At 36.6% G+C, this 15097-nt stretch overlaps 4 protein-coding genes across 5 annotated transcripts; 1 reads left to right on the top strand and 3 right to left on the bottom strand.

Moving 5' to 3' along the window:
- Positions 1-608: 608 nt before the first annotated feature.
- Positions 609-2296, bottom strand: LOC106309936 (exosome complex component RRP41-like). Of its 2 annotated transcripts, none has more exons than XM_013747096.1 (11): positions 2201-2296; positions 2018-2082; positions 1908-1954; positions 1765-1825; positions 1650-1688; positions 1500-1564; positions 1340-1400; positions 1208-1244; positions 925-1127; positions 771-860; positions 609-679 (listed from the first exon to the last, which is right to left on the bottom strand). In XM_013747096.1, exons 2-11 carry the CDS (start codon positions 2069-2071, stop codon positions 632-634), a joined length of 705 nt encoding a protein of 234 aa, XP_013602550.1. In that variant the 5' UTR covers positions 2072-2082; positions 2201-2296; the 3' UTR covers positions 609-631. The 2 variants fall into 2 exon arrangements, with proteins under 2 accessions (XP_013602550.1, XP_013602549.1); XM_013747095.1 differs by having other exon boundaries at positions 1322-1400.
- Positions 2297-6843: 4547 nt separating this feature from the next.
- On the top strand, positions 6844-8142 carry LOC106309803 (ethylene-responsive transcription factor CRF6). Its single transcript, XM_013746939.1, has one exon. The coding sequence runs from the start codon at positions 7022-7024 to the stop codon at positions 7886-7888; it is 867 nt and encodes a 288-aa protein (XP_013602393.1). The 5' UTR covers positions 6844-7021; the 3' UTR covers positions 7889-8142.
- A 1303-nt stretch (positions 8143-9445) lies between these two features.
- LOC106312175 (tubulin gamma-1 chain) lies at positions 9446-12453 on the bottom strand. Its single transcript, XM_013749586.1, has 9 exons — positions 12106-12453; positions 11812-12012; positions 11601-11712; positions 10501-11060; positions 10345-10419; positions 10239-10283; positions 10020-10145; positions 9823-9927; positions 9446-9735 (listed from the first exon to the last, which is right to left on the bottom strand). The coding sequence occupies exons 1-9, from the start codon at positions 12232-12234 to the stop codon at positions 9667-9669; spliced, it is 1422 nt and encodes a 473-aa protein (XP_013605040.1). The 5' UTR covers positions 12235-12453; the 3' UTR covers positions 9446-9666.
- A 156-nt stretch (positions 12454-12609) lies between these two features.
- Positions 12610-14843, bottom strand: LOC106312176 (mitochondrial adenine nucleotide transporter ADNT1-like). Its single transcript, XM_013749587.1, has 8 exons — positions 14553-14843; positions 14416-14464; positions 14175-14338; positions 13933-13970; positions 13628-13740; positions 13374-13487; positions 12932-13282; positions 12610-12854 (listed from the first exon to the last, which is right to left on the bottom strand). The coding sequence occupies exons 1-8, from the start codon at positions 14654-14656 to the stop codon at positions 12771-12773; spliced, it is 1017 nt and encodes a 338-aa protein (XP_013605041.1). The 5' UTR covers positions 14657-14843; the 3' UTR covers positions 12610-12770.
- Positions 14844-15097: the final 254 nt, after the last annotated feature.

Below are 15097 nucleotides of genomic sequence, written 5' to 3' on the forward strand. Positions count from 1 at the left end.
TAAACCCTAAACCCTAAACTCTAAACCCTAAACTTTAAATCCTAAACCCCACCCTTTAACTCTAAACCCTAAGTTTGTGACTTTTGATAAAACATTAAGTGCTATTTTTGTGACTTTTGACTTTGAGTGTTAGTTTGGGAACAAAAACTTGATTTAGTGCTATTTTTATCTTTTTCTCTTCGTAAAACTATTTATTTAATTAAATTTCAGAAATGGAAAGGTTAGAATGGAGAATAAATGGACAAATATGGTTTTATACCATAAGGATAATTATGTTGTTTTTTTGTTCCGTTTTGGCAATTTTCTCTTTTTAATATATGTTTCATTATTTATAAAAGTTTTTTGTATTTTTATTAACTTTGATAAGTTTTAAGGACTATAATCCAAATTAAATTTCTTTTTAAAGTCAGATTGAAGGTTTTATCAGTGGAGAAAACCATCCTCAAAACTAAGATTTGAGGTTTCACACAAACCTTAAAACACATGAGACCATTGTGTGTTCAATCTATAGTTTGACTGTTGCATTACTAACTTTTGAGTTTGGGAAAAATTAGCAGCAACATTTAACAAAGACATTGACAAAAAAAGCTTGGGACATATTAGTTTTGTTTTCTTTCTCTAGCTCTGAAGTTTATGCAGCTCGACGATACTCTAGCTGTTTGGTGTTTTCTTGAAGTACCTTCAAAAAGCAGAACCAAAGATTTTAGAAAACAAAGAATGCTCTTCAATGGTGGCACAAAAAAAGGATTCAGAAACTCCATTGCTTTTACCTCGCGTACTCTCTCAGCAATCGCCTTGCAGCCTTCAGAAGCCAATGCAAACACCGTTTCAAATGTTTCCATCGGTAACTTTGCATCCATCTACACATTTTCAACCAATAAATTAAAAACAATTTGATTGGGGATATAAGAGAGAAGGATGAACCTGTAGGAGTGTCACTTTGTCTAGTTTAGGTAGAATGCCTACGGTAACATCAGCTCCTCCGGCGCTATCTTCGACATAGTTAAGATCAAGAAGTGGAGTACTGTTCAAGTATCCAGCACTGCAGGAAACAGCAAGATCACGCATTGGTATTCCAGCGTCAGCAAGAGCTAGAGTCGCAGCATTGATACAAGCTGATCTTGTTCCTGATTAATGATTACACAAACATAGCATTAATGAAAGATCCCAGAGATTAAGATAAAGAGAGGGTTTGAAGAACAGTTACCTCCATCAGCTTGTAGAACTTGAAGGAAGATGTCAATCTGCATAAAAAGAAACAATCTAAAACTCAATATTCTGATTCTAAAATTTCACTGGAAAGTAAAAAAGAAGGGAAGACCTGAGAATGAGGCAATACTTCGGTTAATATGCAAGCTTCCATTGTCTGACGGATGACAAGAGATAACTCTGTTGATCGCCTGACCATACCATGATAACACACAACCAATTCAACTTTTTTGTAACTGCAAGAACAAAAGTTTGAGTCTTTTAGATATTGTAGTAAGTGTGTAACCAACCTGTCGTTTTTCTGTCTTCTACGATCACCAGTACTAAAATGAGCCATACTATACTCACACATCACCTACCAATTAGAGTGAAAAAGGCACAAGCATTTCAAATTTATAAAAGCATTAAGCCAAGAATAATACACACAAACATGTACACACCAATGCATGACCATTCTTTTGTTGGCTCTTGTTCTGAATCTGAATGAGCAAAGAGACACACAATCAAACACACAGAAAGGTACATAAGAAACTTAGAGAATGAGTGAAAAAGCACCTCTCTTGGGCCATAAACAGCTGCGATTACTTTGGTATTACCCATCTCGAAGACAGCAGAGCTAGACATGAAAAGTTTGGGTTTTTTTTTTGTTAATTCATGAAAGTGCCAAATTAAGAACTGAGATCAAGATATGTGTTTACCCGTCAGCCCTGGAAACCACTCCCACTTCAGCTACGATTTGCCTCATCTATTACAAAACCAGCATAAGAGATAGAGAGATTGATTCACAGCCGATGCAAAAGAAAGATACCTCATTGAATCGGCGACCATCTAATCTAAGACCTTCAGGGTTTACATACTCCATTGCTGTTAACTCTAAATGAGAGCAATGATGAGAGAGCAATGAGACACAGAGACTAAACCAAGTTCGATACTTCCAAAACAGAGAACCAACAAAATCTGAAAGACGCGGGGAGAGAGAGACGAGGCTTACCTTAAAATTTGCCGCGGAGATACGACGGAGGTTTATGGACGGCGGCGATTCGAGACACTCCCGACGAACGAGTGAAACCAAAGCGTAGGGCTTTAGTTTTTTTTTTTGTTCTGTCTGAGTTAGTTCAGATTATAAGGGTACAATGGTAAAATTACTACGAGAGTCAGGAGGTTGACTTAACGACCGTTTGGCTGTAGCCGTGTATGTGTATGTGTATGTGTATGTGTATGTGTATGTGCATAGTCGATTTTCTTTTGGTGTAAATGCATAGTTGGATTTTTTTTAAGACATTTGTTTTTGGCTACAAACAAGAATCAATTTGGTGAACATATGCTGATGAAGTTTTACTTAGAGCTGGATCCACCACGATCGTTTCTTCGTTCAAAGCCTTTTGCAACCGGTTTTACAATTTTTGTGGGACCCAAACCTTTAAAAACTCTTTTGGAACCTGCAATAATGGTGCTCTTAGCATTAGTTTTATGTTCTACGTTAACCAATCAACAATTGTTAGAAAAACATTTAGAAAAACATTTATTAAATACTAATGCTTTCCAAATATTCTCTGGTCAATGCTCTCATATCAAACTTTTAGAAGAGCATTTACATTTATAATTTATAAAATTAAAGAAAATATATAATTAATTCATTTATTTTATTTAATAATATCATAAAATTATTTTTATATCTAGGAAATAAAATTTTGATTTTTAAAAAATTAATTTACAATAAAAGTATTTTTTTAATAATTTAATTTCTAAAATTAATTTACAATAAAATTTTGATATAAATTAAATTATATTTTAAATTTAAAATACTATTTTTAAAAATACATATTTTTAATTATAAAATTTATTTAAAAATAATATTTTTCGATATAAGCATAATTTTAAAATTATTAAATAAAATAAATTAATTATATATCTTTTAATTTTATATGTTAATATATTTATATGTATATATATTAGAAATATATTTATTAAAATAAATATATTATATATTATATATTAATTTTTGTAATAATTTTAAATAGCATACTCATACTGCTCTACCAATCATCTTATTAAACAATTTAGCAAAAACATACAGCTCATGTAGCATACTACTTCTATATCATACTACTACTGCTAATGTTAATGCTCTACCAATCAAAGCTTTAATCTAATCTTATTGGATTAATGATATTTGTTGCAAATCAACATTTTCATTCTGGCAATTCTCTCAAATAGTCATTTTTAAGTTTTTGTCACTAAAATAACCCTAAAAAAAAATGATCAAAATATCCCCTTTTTATTTTGAATTTTTTTATTTTTTATTTTTATTTTTTATTTTTTAAAAATTGACACTCTATCCCCAAAATCTTCTCCTTAACTCTAAAACCTAAGTCTAGATTAGTTAACCATAGGGTAAAAATACAGTCTAGAAATACCCTTTAATAAAACTTATTTTTGTCATTTTCTTTATTAAAAACTATTTTTGTGATAAAACCTTAAAATTTGTTATCTTAGGAAATTTCTCTTTTCTTTCATTTTTGTTTCACACCAATGACTCAATGAGTACTATACCACTATACTACACCATAGAATCATAATGTGTGTTATTTGATTCGATAAGTTTAGTTCCTTTACATCGTTTTTTTTCTTATAGATTGTAACAGTTTTTATTTGTAAAAGTAGTGAGAAATGTTGCTCAAACGAGACTACATAAAATCTAAACCATAGAAGAAACAACCGAATCTGGACCAATATTCTTAGTCATGCGACAAATCTTAGTCAGATGAAAAATCAAAGTTCTGTCTGAAGATCGAGTTATTAATATATTCTGAACTTTGATGTAAACTGTTGAGGTTTTTATATAAAGATTCATTGCTGATTTAAATTGTGTGTACGTGTTGGGTATGCATGTGTAATGAAATGAAAGGTGGTGAGTCTAATGACGTATAAGAAAATGACGGGCTCGTGACGGACGAGATGATGGAATGATATTTATAAGTTTTTCCCTTCTAAATTAGACAATTCAAGACATACACTTTCTAACTAGTACCTACTACGAAAATGGTCTTGCTACGTGCTGTTATAAATATCATATTTTTATCGACTGTTTCTTACTCCTATTATATGATCTTACCAAGAGTGGCTAATAATGCGAAGCTATTAAAAAACCTAAAATCACAAGCAATGTAAGTAGTAGTCTAGTAGTAGTCTAGTAGGATTTTAGTTTCAGGAAATAAGTTATTGTAATTTTTAAAACTAAATTATGCGGTCTTCTTGTTTTTAATGATTTACACAGTTTACAAAATTTTGGGTTTCAGTTTTTGATATGTAAATGTTTTTGGAACAAAGTTATCAAGGTGAAAGACGGACAGTAAAATGCATTGTCTAAAATGAAAGAAATAAAAGAAGTTCAAACAGAGGTGAAAGAAGTGGCTAGGCAACCCTACGTGCACAAGCATGAGCAACAAAATACAGAATTGCCCTCACACCCATTTTGTTATGAACGAAAGATCCACCGCGCCATTTTCCATCTCCAGTGACCACCATCAGATGAGTCATCGGCCAAGTGGAATTCAGTTCGTGATTAGTAGGGCGATAAAGACCGTCGCTTTTTTTTTTTTTTTTAACCAAAAAATAAATCTATAAGAATTTTTTTTGGAACAAAGATACCAAACCTAAGCCTTTTAGTAACACATTTTGAGCTGGTCCATGTGTGGGCTTGTTTTTGATTTGGATTTTGCTGTGGAATGATGGGAATCATTGAGCATTGATTTGTCTCTTATAAGAAATTGATGAAGTCACCAAAAGAATATACGGGAAGCAATTTTGTCAATGATTCTATCTATGTCTCAAGCTCTAACCCTCATAGATAAGTTTCAAGCAATTATAATCAAGACATGAGCTGGAAAACATTTCAAGGACTACGTAACCATTTCAAGTATTGTTAAAAACATTAAAAACATTATACATAGATAGGTTGATAAGAAAACATCCGGATTGCATGTTTTTTTTTTTTTTTTTCCTTTTGCAACTTTATATATTTATAATTTACTTATTTTCTACATTTATTCATTTTCAATTGTGAAATTTTTATTTTAATGCAAAAATAAATATATTTCATTTTATTTTAGAAAAAATAAAAGTCATTTGAAAACTCACCCAACCTCAAAAGGTTATGGAATAAGTGGAATGCTAATTCTATTCTATTTAATTTCTATAAATAATTATTCTTATAGTTTTATCTATTTCATTTTAGTAGTCATCTGTTAAACCAAAATGATCATATGTATAAAAACAATTTTGTTTTTAATTTATAAATTTCACTCTCGCCGAGCTATTAAAAATCTGAAATCACAAGCAATGTAAGTAGTAATCTAGCAGGTAGGGCTGGGCATTTTATCCGTTAGATTTGATTCGATTCGTTATTCGTTTCGATTCGATCCGAAAATTCCGAATATCCGTAAACTTTCGAAGCAAAACAAATACTAAAAATCAATATCCGTTAAAATCGAAGCAAATCACAAATATTAAAATTTTGGGAAGCGGATATCCGATCCGTCAATATATAAATACATATATATCTTGATTATATTTAAAGTTTTTAATGTATAAAATTATATAATTATTATTCTAACATATGATTTGATAAATTCTATTCACATAATTACTTATATAAAAGTATTACATAAAAGGAAGAGAACACATTTATGACAATTATAATTTTTTTCTTAAGTTTTCTTGTTATTATAATTGTTAATTAAGTTCAAAAAATTTACAAAATATGTAGATTCACTACTTCTTTTAATTTTTATCATATATATCATGCAAAAAATTATTTTACAAAATAAATTTGTATCAAAATTTTAATATTATTTGTATTAATGAAAACATATGAGATATCCGTAAGTATTCGTAAATATCCGCAAATATCTATTTATTTTCCAGATATCCGTATTTCCGAATATCCGTATTTTTCCGAAGTAAGGCTAATCGAAAAATTAGATATCCGTGACATATGAACCATATCACAAATACTTTCAAAAATCCGGATATTTGATCCGTGCCCACAACTACCAGCAGGATGTTAGTTTCAGGAAATAAGTTATTGTAAATTTTAAAATTAAATTATGCGGTTTTCGTGTTTTTAATGATTTTTTCCCGACCAATTCTAGTCAAAGCACAATAAAAAAAATTAAGGAAATCTAATCTATGTTTCTGTGAGATACATTAAAATATCAGAGGGAGCTAGTAGTGACTTGGCCTCCAAGCAAAATATCACACATTTCCAGAATAAACAAATTACGTTTCCAATTAACACGAGATTATATTACTCTTTTAATACACATCAATAGATTCACTACCAAACAAATCTATGGTAAGTGACAATCCTCGTGACTAATCTCACATGAAAGGGGTCCCACTTCATAGCGCGTGAGTTGTTTGTACACCACACTGCGAGTGGGAGAATGAAAAAGCTTGGAGACCAAGCTATTAGAATAGGACAGAGGCTCTGCTTTCGGTACGGTAACAAACACGTGTGAGAAATCTAACGTCTCAATCTAAGATGCGGAAAGCCGTTTAGGATCCCCATCGGTTCTCCTCATATTAAATCCCAGTATTATGCATAAAATTAGTGCTATTAACCGGTTTAAACGCGCATTAGTTTCTCCCCTACTGTTGACAAAAAATTTAATGTAAATTTTACGTTTAATAAAATGAGAGTAATATTTAAAGAAGAGGATGTTCCTAAGAAACGGCGATTCTTCTTTAACACCTTGACTCTTCTCTTTCTCCCTCTCCCTCTCTCTCCAACCAAACCAAAGCAGAGTAGATGGAGAGACGAACGAGAAGAGTAAAGTTCACAGAGCATCACAAGGTGACACCTGTCCCGGCTAAACCATCCAACGACTCTCCGAGAGTGGTCCGAATCGCTTATACAGATCCTTTCGCAACCGACTCATCAAGCGACGACGATGATGATAACAACAGCAACGTAACGGTTGCCCCGAGAGTGAAACGTTACGTGGAGGAGATTAGATTCGGCGAAACCAAATCATCCTCTTCGAGGAAAGCTAGAAAAGGCGGAAATGATGACGTGTCAGCGAATCCCGTAAAGTACAGAGGCGTGAGGCGGAGGCCGTGGGGGAAATTCGCGGCGGAGATCCGAGATCCGTCGAGCCGTTCTCGGGTGTGGCTAGGGACTTTCGTGACGGCAGAGGAAGCTGCTATGGTTTACGATCGGGCCGCGATTAAATTCAGAGGCCATAACGCACAGACGAATTTTCTGACTCCTCCTCCTCCTCCGTCTCCTTCGCCGGTGATCGATCTAGAAACGGTTTCGGGATGCGATTCCGGGAGCCAGAGCCTCCGTTCTCCGACGTCTGTTCTCCGATTCAACTTCAACGAGAAAACAGAGGTTGAGATCGAACCAATCGAGCTATCCTCGGAGGTGGAGCCGGCGAGCTTGTTCCCGGATCCGTATTCGTTGCCGGATCTGTGCCTCGCCGGGGAGTACTTTTGGGATTCGGAAACTCCTCCGGAGCCTTTGTTTCTGGATGATGAAATCGAAATCGAGAAACCGTTACTAAACCCGGTTATACCGAAAGAAGAGAACGAACCGGAAGATTTCTCGTTCGATTTGAGCGAAGATTTCGATGCGTCTCCATGGGATGTAGACAATTTCTTCGAGAATGATTAATACACAAATTGGTCTTTGCCAGTCAGTGACGTGGACGGTTCTGGTCGGCTGGATTTTGTGGGTATATATGACTAAGTAGGAGGAGTATTATTAGTTAAGATTAAGATAAAAATGTCAAAAGTGTTTATAAAGGTTTATTAGCTAATTTTAGTTATTTGATTTTTTTTCTTTTGAGATTGTACCAACGTGAAGAGGCAGTATATCCCAAAGTGTTTATAATGTCCATATTAATATTGTTTTAAATGTTGCTATGATATTTTTTTACAATTTGAAGTTAATGCTCTATATAGGACAAAAATTAAAATTAAAAGCAAAATCAAAAATCAAATAAAAATCAAAATAATTGCAGGAAGGCTGATCCGGTTAGGGACTTCCAGTTCTATTCTCATTAGATGTTCGGTTTTTAATGTTTTGATCTAAAGATTTAGAACAGAGAACCAGCTAATATATAAAAAAAGGATTTTTAGGTTTGTAGATTCAGAATTAAACACTCACTTTTTTTTTTCTACTGGATATTTTTATTAATGGGTCAAAGCCCAACAAGAACTGAACCCAACACAAAACAGAAACTAAAGTCTAAAACAACATACTGCATTTACAAAACTCTATGAACCTTCAGCCCACTAGAAAAAAACCATAGGAGAAGTAAGACGACACTTGCCACCAAGTGTACGTTCGACACACGAATCTGAAACACACATCAATACAAAGAGCCTCCACTTCCTCCGGAAGGAGTCACGTCGGAGCTCTGCCGAAGCGGAGAAAGATCGGTGAACGACCAACAAAACAGTCTTCACGGACAGCCATAACGCAACCGGATCACCGCTTCAGGAAAGCCACCGTCTTCGATCGATCTAAGAGAACTACGATCTTCCTAGTCGAAGGAGAGAAAGGATTCAGGGGATTAGAACGAAAGTCGATGGAACAAGGTGAAAGCAGAAACAACGATCAAACTAAACCGGGAAAACACCGGTGAAAAGCCGGCGGAGAAGATGTAATGAAATCATCTATTCCCGGAGACAAAAGCCGGTGAAGACATCGTTGAAAAAACCACCACTTCCCGGAGTCAAAAACCCGAACCGTCGGGAGCCATAAACCGGAAGAAACCAGTGATCGAGACAAAAAACTGCCGGTAAATTCTCTTCTTCTGAAATATATGAAAGAGATAAGAATAAGAGAGTTCCAGAGAAAAACCCTCTCTCTCTAAGAAAAGAGAAGCCGACTCTACATGAATGTGTATATTGTTAATTTTTCATTTCCGGAATTAAACACTCACAAGTCTGAAAGATTATATTAAATCCAAACGAGTAAAATAACTAGGAAAAAGTGGATGTAATCCCAGATGGTTGATCAAGATTGGGCCACAAGAGATTGAGAGGTGAAGCAAGTTGGCAAGTGGCCCACTAATCTAATCTTCCACGGGCCCCAATAAGATCTTTCAACCCTTTACAAAGTTGTTGCCGTTTATTCTACTCTTTGTTTCTTTAAGTCGGATAAAATAAAATGTAAAATCAGATGTCCCCTCTATTTATGTTTGAAATTGGGACAATGATCAAGGACTAGAAATATAACAATGTTGCAAAGTCGGTCTTCATCACACATCAAGATACATTAATAGTTTTATACCATTCAAGGTTTAGGTGCCAACACTCTCAATCGTTACTACTTATCCTACCAAACACCATTATAATGTAAGAAAACCTATGATGACCTGAAAAATCTCATTTAAAAGTGAAAACATCATAATGACTTTACTCTGGATTTTCATTTATTCTTACTTAGAACGCCATCCTAGGATCCACAACACCAGAAGCATTGCCTTCACCAGTTACAAGCTGTTCAGGATCCTGTGAGAAAGACACAAACATAGTATACAATTATCGTTTAGTCTTCCTCCATAGATTATAGATGTTAAAAGCTGACTATATACATACCTCCATCCCCCATTTGATGTAATCTGGAGATTCACAGGCCTTGTACTCATCTACCAAACTCTCAATGATGTCTCTTGCTTCATCAAACTCTGAGAGATCATTGTCCTGTCCATACCCATAATCAATAGTCAAAGCTTTGGTGCTGCAAGAAACACGAAACCAAAACAAAAGCAGGACATCTAAAGCTGTCAACTTACAAACATGGGAAACTTTCGGTAATTGTCAAGAAAAGCTTGCTTCTTCCTCAGTTTATCATATTGGCTCAAACATTTGCTGAAAAGGTGCCTTATACTTGTGTGGCTTGCTAACATAAGACCACTGACCTGAAATATCATCAGATACACCACTTAAGTAAAAGAGTCTTTAGTCTTACTTAAGATATATATATATATATATATGGAACAACGAATGATTACCCTATGGGCAGTTTGAACATATGGAGACTTCTTGGAAAGTGCAACCTGTCAAAGAAAAAAATTGTGATGCAAAGTCCATGGTCAAGTCAGAAGCAATAAGTCGAACCTGTATGCTTGCAGGTCCCCATTCAATGAAGTTAACGAGCTTCCTTTCTCGTATCCTCTGCAAACTCTCATGCACCTAATGAAACAAACACAGGTAGATAACATCATCACCAAGACAGAATCAACCGATTACAAGTCAGACAAGAAGAGTTGGTACCTGAGTGGGATCGACTTCTCCTTGAATAATATTCAAGATTGATATGTACTTCGCCTGACTAGCTTCCTTGTTCCTAGCATAAGACGACACCATCACATTCTTCGGCTGCAGGAGCCTCCTCATGACATCCAGCACGGTTGTCTTACGAATGACATTCGCCTGGCGCTCAACGGTCAGCGGAGTATAACCCGTCATGAGGAAGTGGCACCTCGGCGTCGGGATCAGAGACGCAAGCAAGCCAACCAAGTCGTTGTTCATGTATCCAGGATAACGCAGCGTCGTTGTGCTGGCGGACATCACGGTTGAGACTAGCGAATTCGTTTGAGCGAAGGTGGGGTTGGTGAGATGGAGGCGCTCCACGGCGATTCTAGTCAACGCGGTGTTGTCGAGGACGACGACGCAGTCAGCGTTTAAGGTGAGGCGTTTCAGTGTGAGGAGGGAATTGTAGGGCTGGACAACTACATCACTTGTTTCCATCTGGTTGGGGAAGACGCTATATGTCTGAACCAGCTTCTTGCTGTAGCGGTCGTTCAGAGTCTCCAGTAGGTAAGAGCCCATACCTTCATTCAGATCACAAGAAGCATTTAGAAAAGCCTGAGAACATTTAACTCAAAAACGCATATATGCCAAAAGTCACACAACAAGACTTATCATTTAGCAAATGCATTACAGACTAAACACCATAGAGGAATGAATGTATTTAATCCTATAAGAGTTGCGACAAATGCTTAATAAGTCATTCACAGTAGAAGCAGCAGCAAATAAACCTGAGAACTTAAACTCAGAAATGTCAAGAAGTCCCATAAAACTAAGCTTATGAGTTTACAAATTAGTCTATTGAGGAATGAATTTAATCTAAAAAACAAAATTAATTAAGCAAATGCATTGCAGACTAAACAGGATGGAGAAAGGTCCTTAATGCTAAACTAATGAAGGGCTTAATAAGTCATTAACTTCATGCTAGCATACAAAAAAAAAAGTCATTCTCCCTAAAAGAAGAAGTAAATAAAGCCTAAACTCAGAGTGTCAAGAACTCCCATAAAATTAAGCTTATAAGTTTGCAAACTAGACTGTAATGAGGAAGGAGTGATAGTGAAAACCTGAGCCAGTGCCACCAGCAATGGAATGGCAAAGAACAAAACCCTCAAGGCTGTCACTTCCATCAGCTTCTCGATCAATCATGTCCATTATTTCCTCTTCAACCCCTTTCCCCTAAACCAAATTTAGAAAGTCATGTAACAACCCCCACATCGATTTTTTTTTTGTTTTGTTTGACAAGGGTTCGTTATCAAACAAGTCAAGTAAACAAACCTGGTGATAACCACTGGCCCAGTTGTTTCCAGCACCACCACCGTGGTCAGCAACGAAGATGTTCTCATGGTTGTAGAGATTCCGGTAGTCCCCGTTCTGAATCCCATTGATAACTCTAGGCTCCAAATCAATCAGAAGCGCTCGTGGGATGTAGTGTTGGTCATCCGCTTGGTAAAAAAACACATCTTTTCTATCACCTCCCTAATAATATCATCAAATCAAATCCCAAATTAGCTCAATCAGAATCAATTGATACAATACACAGCAAGCGAGAGGAAGGAAGGAAGGAAGGACCTGAGTAGCGAAGTCTTCGAGGATACCGTCTTTACTGATGCCGTGCTCGAGGCAAAGCTGTTTCCAGAACTCCATCCCGATCTGGTTCCCGCATTGTCCCACTTGCAGCGTTATTATTTCTCTCGGCATCTTCTTCTTCTTCTTCTTCTCTCAGAAAAAAACTAGGGTTTTCGCTAGATCGATGATTATTGAGAAAATGAAATGAAACGATGGCGCGGATGCCTTTTTAAAACAATTAAGTAAAAATCCCAGAGATAACTTAATTAATTAAAAAGAAAACAAATTTTGTGCGGGCAGAGAGACTGAGACTCTGGTGGTTCGGTAACAAGGTTTCTCGGCATAGCCACAGCTGCTAACCTGCGCTGATTGTTTTGTTCCCAAGTCTTATTGGGCCTACTCTCCCCCACTTTGTCTATTTTCTCAGCCCATTATGCCTCTACAAAAAAATATCTCATTACTTCTTTCTGCACGGGCAGGCTATGGCCTAGGTGTACACTGAGTTTCATTCAATTTTGAATATCTATTTGCTCCTGAGTTTCAATTTTGATTATTAGTTATTATTATTGGCGCAATACATAAAATCAGAAATCTTAAATCTAAGATTAAAAAATATAATAAATCACGTGAACTCTCTTGTCTCCTCCTTTCCTTTCTTCCTTCTTCTTTCAATCTGATATCCTGAACTCAACTCCTAGTATGTCCTTAACCTTCTCGTACGTCACAAACGCTATTGCTATCGATGGCACTACCTGAAACAAACACACAATGAACTTATGTGATTCACCCTCTCCTTGATAAACAGAGAGAAGGATTTTGAGAGACAAACCTTGACGGAGTTAGGGACCAAACCCTTGTACAATGCTCCAACGCCTTCATGTCTAACCGTTTTCTTAAACGCATCAACCATTCCAGAATACTCTATTGGAGCTTTGCCTCTACCATCACCTGTGATAACCGATGAAGCGTCTTTCCACCCAACCATCTGCATTCTTCTACGAACTACGTCAAGTGGGTATGCAACGGTTTGGCCCATTGTTCCAGCGATGGCTCCACATGCGAGTCTTGTTGTCACCGTAAGCTCCGAGTTGTTGTTGTCGATTATCCCAAAAGGTTTTGATTTGACCAGCCAGTCTTTTAGAGACTCGTAGACTGCAAAGTTAAGGCCTACGTAGGGAACCTGAGATTAAAAAGTATTAGTTAGTTTTTGATGCATCGTGTAATGTATTTATACATGTTGCGGTTTCAAGTTTGAAGGAGATGGGACTGACAACTCCAATTACAGATGGAAGCCATCCTCTGTACAAGGCTCTTGGTCCTTCCTGACGCAGGACTGTGGATAGTGCATGGACCATTCCTCTGTATTGATAAGGAGATTTGTCTGTCTGAACAGATAAGACATGTTTTTTTTTCAGAGAGATAATGCAAGTACTTGAACAAGAGACCAAACAAATGATCTGACAAGAAGCCGCAGAAGGTAAAATCTCTGTCAAATTCTTACTCGTGAGATACAGAGATGCTTTACCTGGACAGTGAGTCTACCCCGCACCATGTCCATAGGATAAGTGGCTGACATGGCAATGATTCCGGCACAAGCTCCAGCTCCAAGCCGTAGAAGAGGTGTGAGCTGAGCATCATCTGCTCAAAAGAAGCGCCACAGAAGTAACAGTTAACAGTATCCACCGAACATGGATTTAAAGCAACGAAACGATCTCCATAACAAATGTAGCAACTATAGCATATCACCAGCTCAAAATTAGCAACACCTCTTATTGGTTTGTATATATTACTAATTGTCTGGTCTAGTAATCATCATAAGATTAGACTTACCGTTCCCTGTTTGCTGCCGGTAGAGGTAGAGTATCCCCCTGTCATTAAAACGAGGTCATAAGAGTGTGCATCAAATCAAAGCAGAGACAGAGAATAAAACAACAGCTTGAAAGATTCACATTTTACAAATAAGTCTGTCTTGTTTTAGAAAAGCCTTCCACTATAGAAATCGGATATTCATAACATTAAAAGAATACACACACACACACAAAGTAAAGGTCAGAGAAAAGTGATGATCATACTTGGAAGCCTGCTCGTAGCTGAAGAACTTGACGGCAGAGTTAGGAACAATACGAGCACAGTTAGCACCATTCCCTTTAAACAATCCACGGAAGCCTTCGGTCCTCCATATATACTTCAATCCTTGAACTGTCCCATTGTACTTTATACTGTGTGGATTTTGAACCTAGAAGACAACACAAAGCCAGCCAATTAAAGCAAACATTCCATACTCCATTCCAAAGACCACAACAAGAACAACACCTGTAGTAAAATCTTCAGTCTCTCCAACGGAGCAACAGCAGTTCTCGACCTAGGATCCGACAATAACAATCCAAAAATTGAAACTTTTGGTAATAAAATGACCAAAAAAGAAAGAGAATTTTGGAAGAGGAACTCACACTCCGCCGGCAACGCCACCGGCGATCAAAGACTTGCAGATCCCGATTACGGCATTGCTCGGAGCCTTAACCCCTTCACTCCTCTTCGCATCCTCCGATGCCATAAAAAGGAACAAAGCTAAGTATCTTCTTCTCCTTCTCAAGCCTAAACCCTGAAACACGCCGGATTCAAAATAGTCTAATTGAATCTAAGATCCGGTTCCTTCCTCCCTCGATGTCTCCTTCTATTGAGTTTTAAGGTTGTTCTGTCTCTGACGGCTCTGCGCTAACTGAAAGTGAGGTTTCAACACTTCCTTTTTAACGCCGTGCAAACTGTATTTTATACTCGCGCTCTTTTTGGTGTTGACACGTGGAGAGCCGTCCACCAGAGCGGTTAAACCGGATAGGTCCTTGTTGTTGAATTTAATCTGAACCGTTGGATCTTGTGTCGATCGAGTGGTTTACGATGATTTAGTAAAGTCACTAGATTAAATCTCTTAGTAGGGACCATCAATCTAACCCAAAAATTAGTTGTGAATCTCGTCAGTTTAAGTTAACGGTGCGAC

The sequence above is a fragment of the Brassica oleracea genome, chromosome C8 (genome assembly GCF_000695525.1).
Source record: "Brassica oleracea var. oleracea cultivar TO1000 chromosome C8, BOL, whole genome shotgun sequence".
Lineage (NCBI taxonomy): Eukaryota > Viridiplantae > Streptophyta > Magnoliopsida > Brassicales > Brassicaceae > Brassica > Brassica oleracea.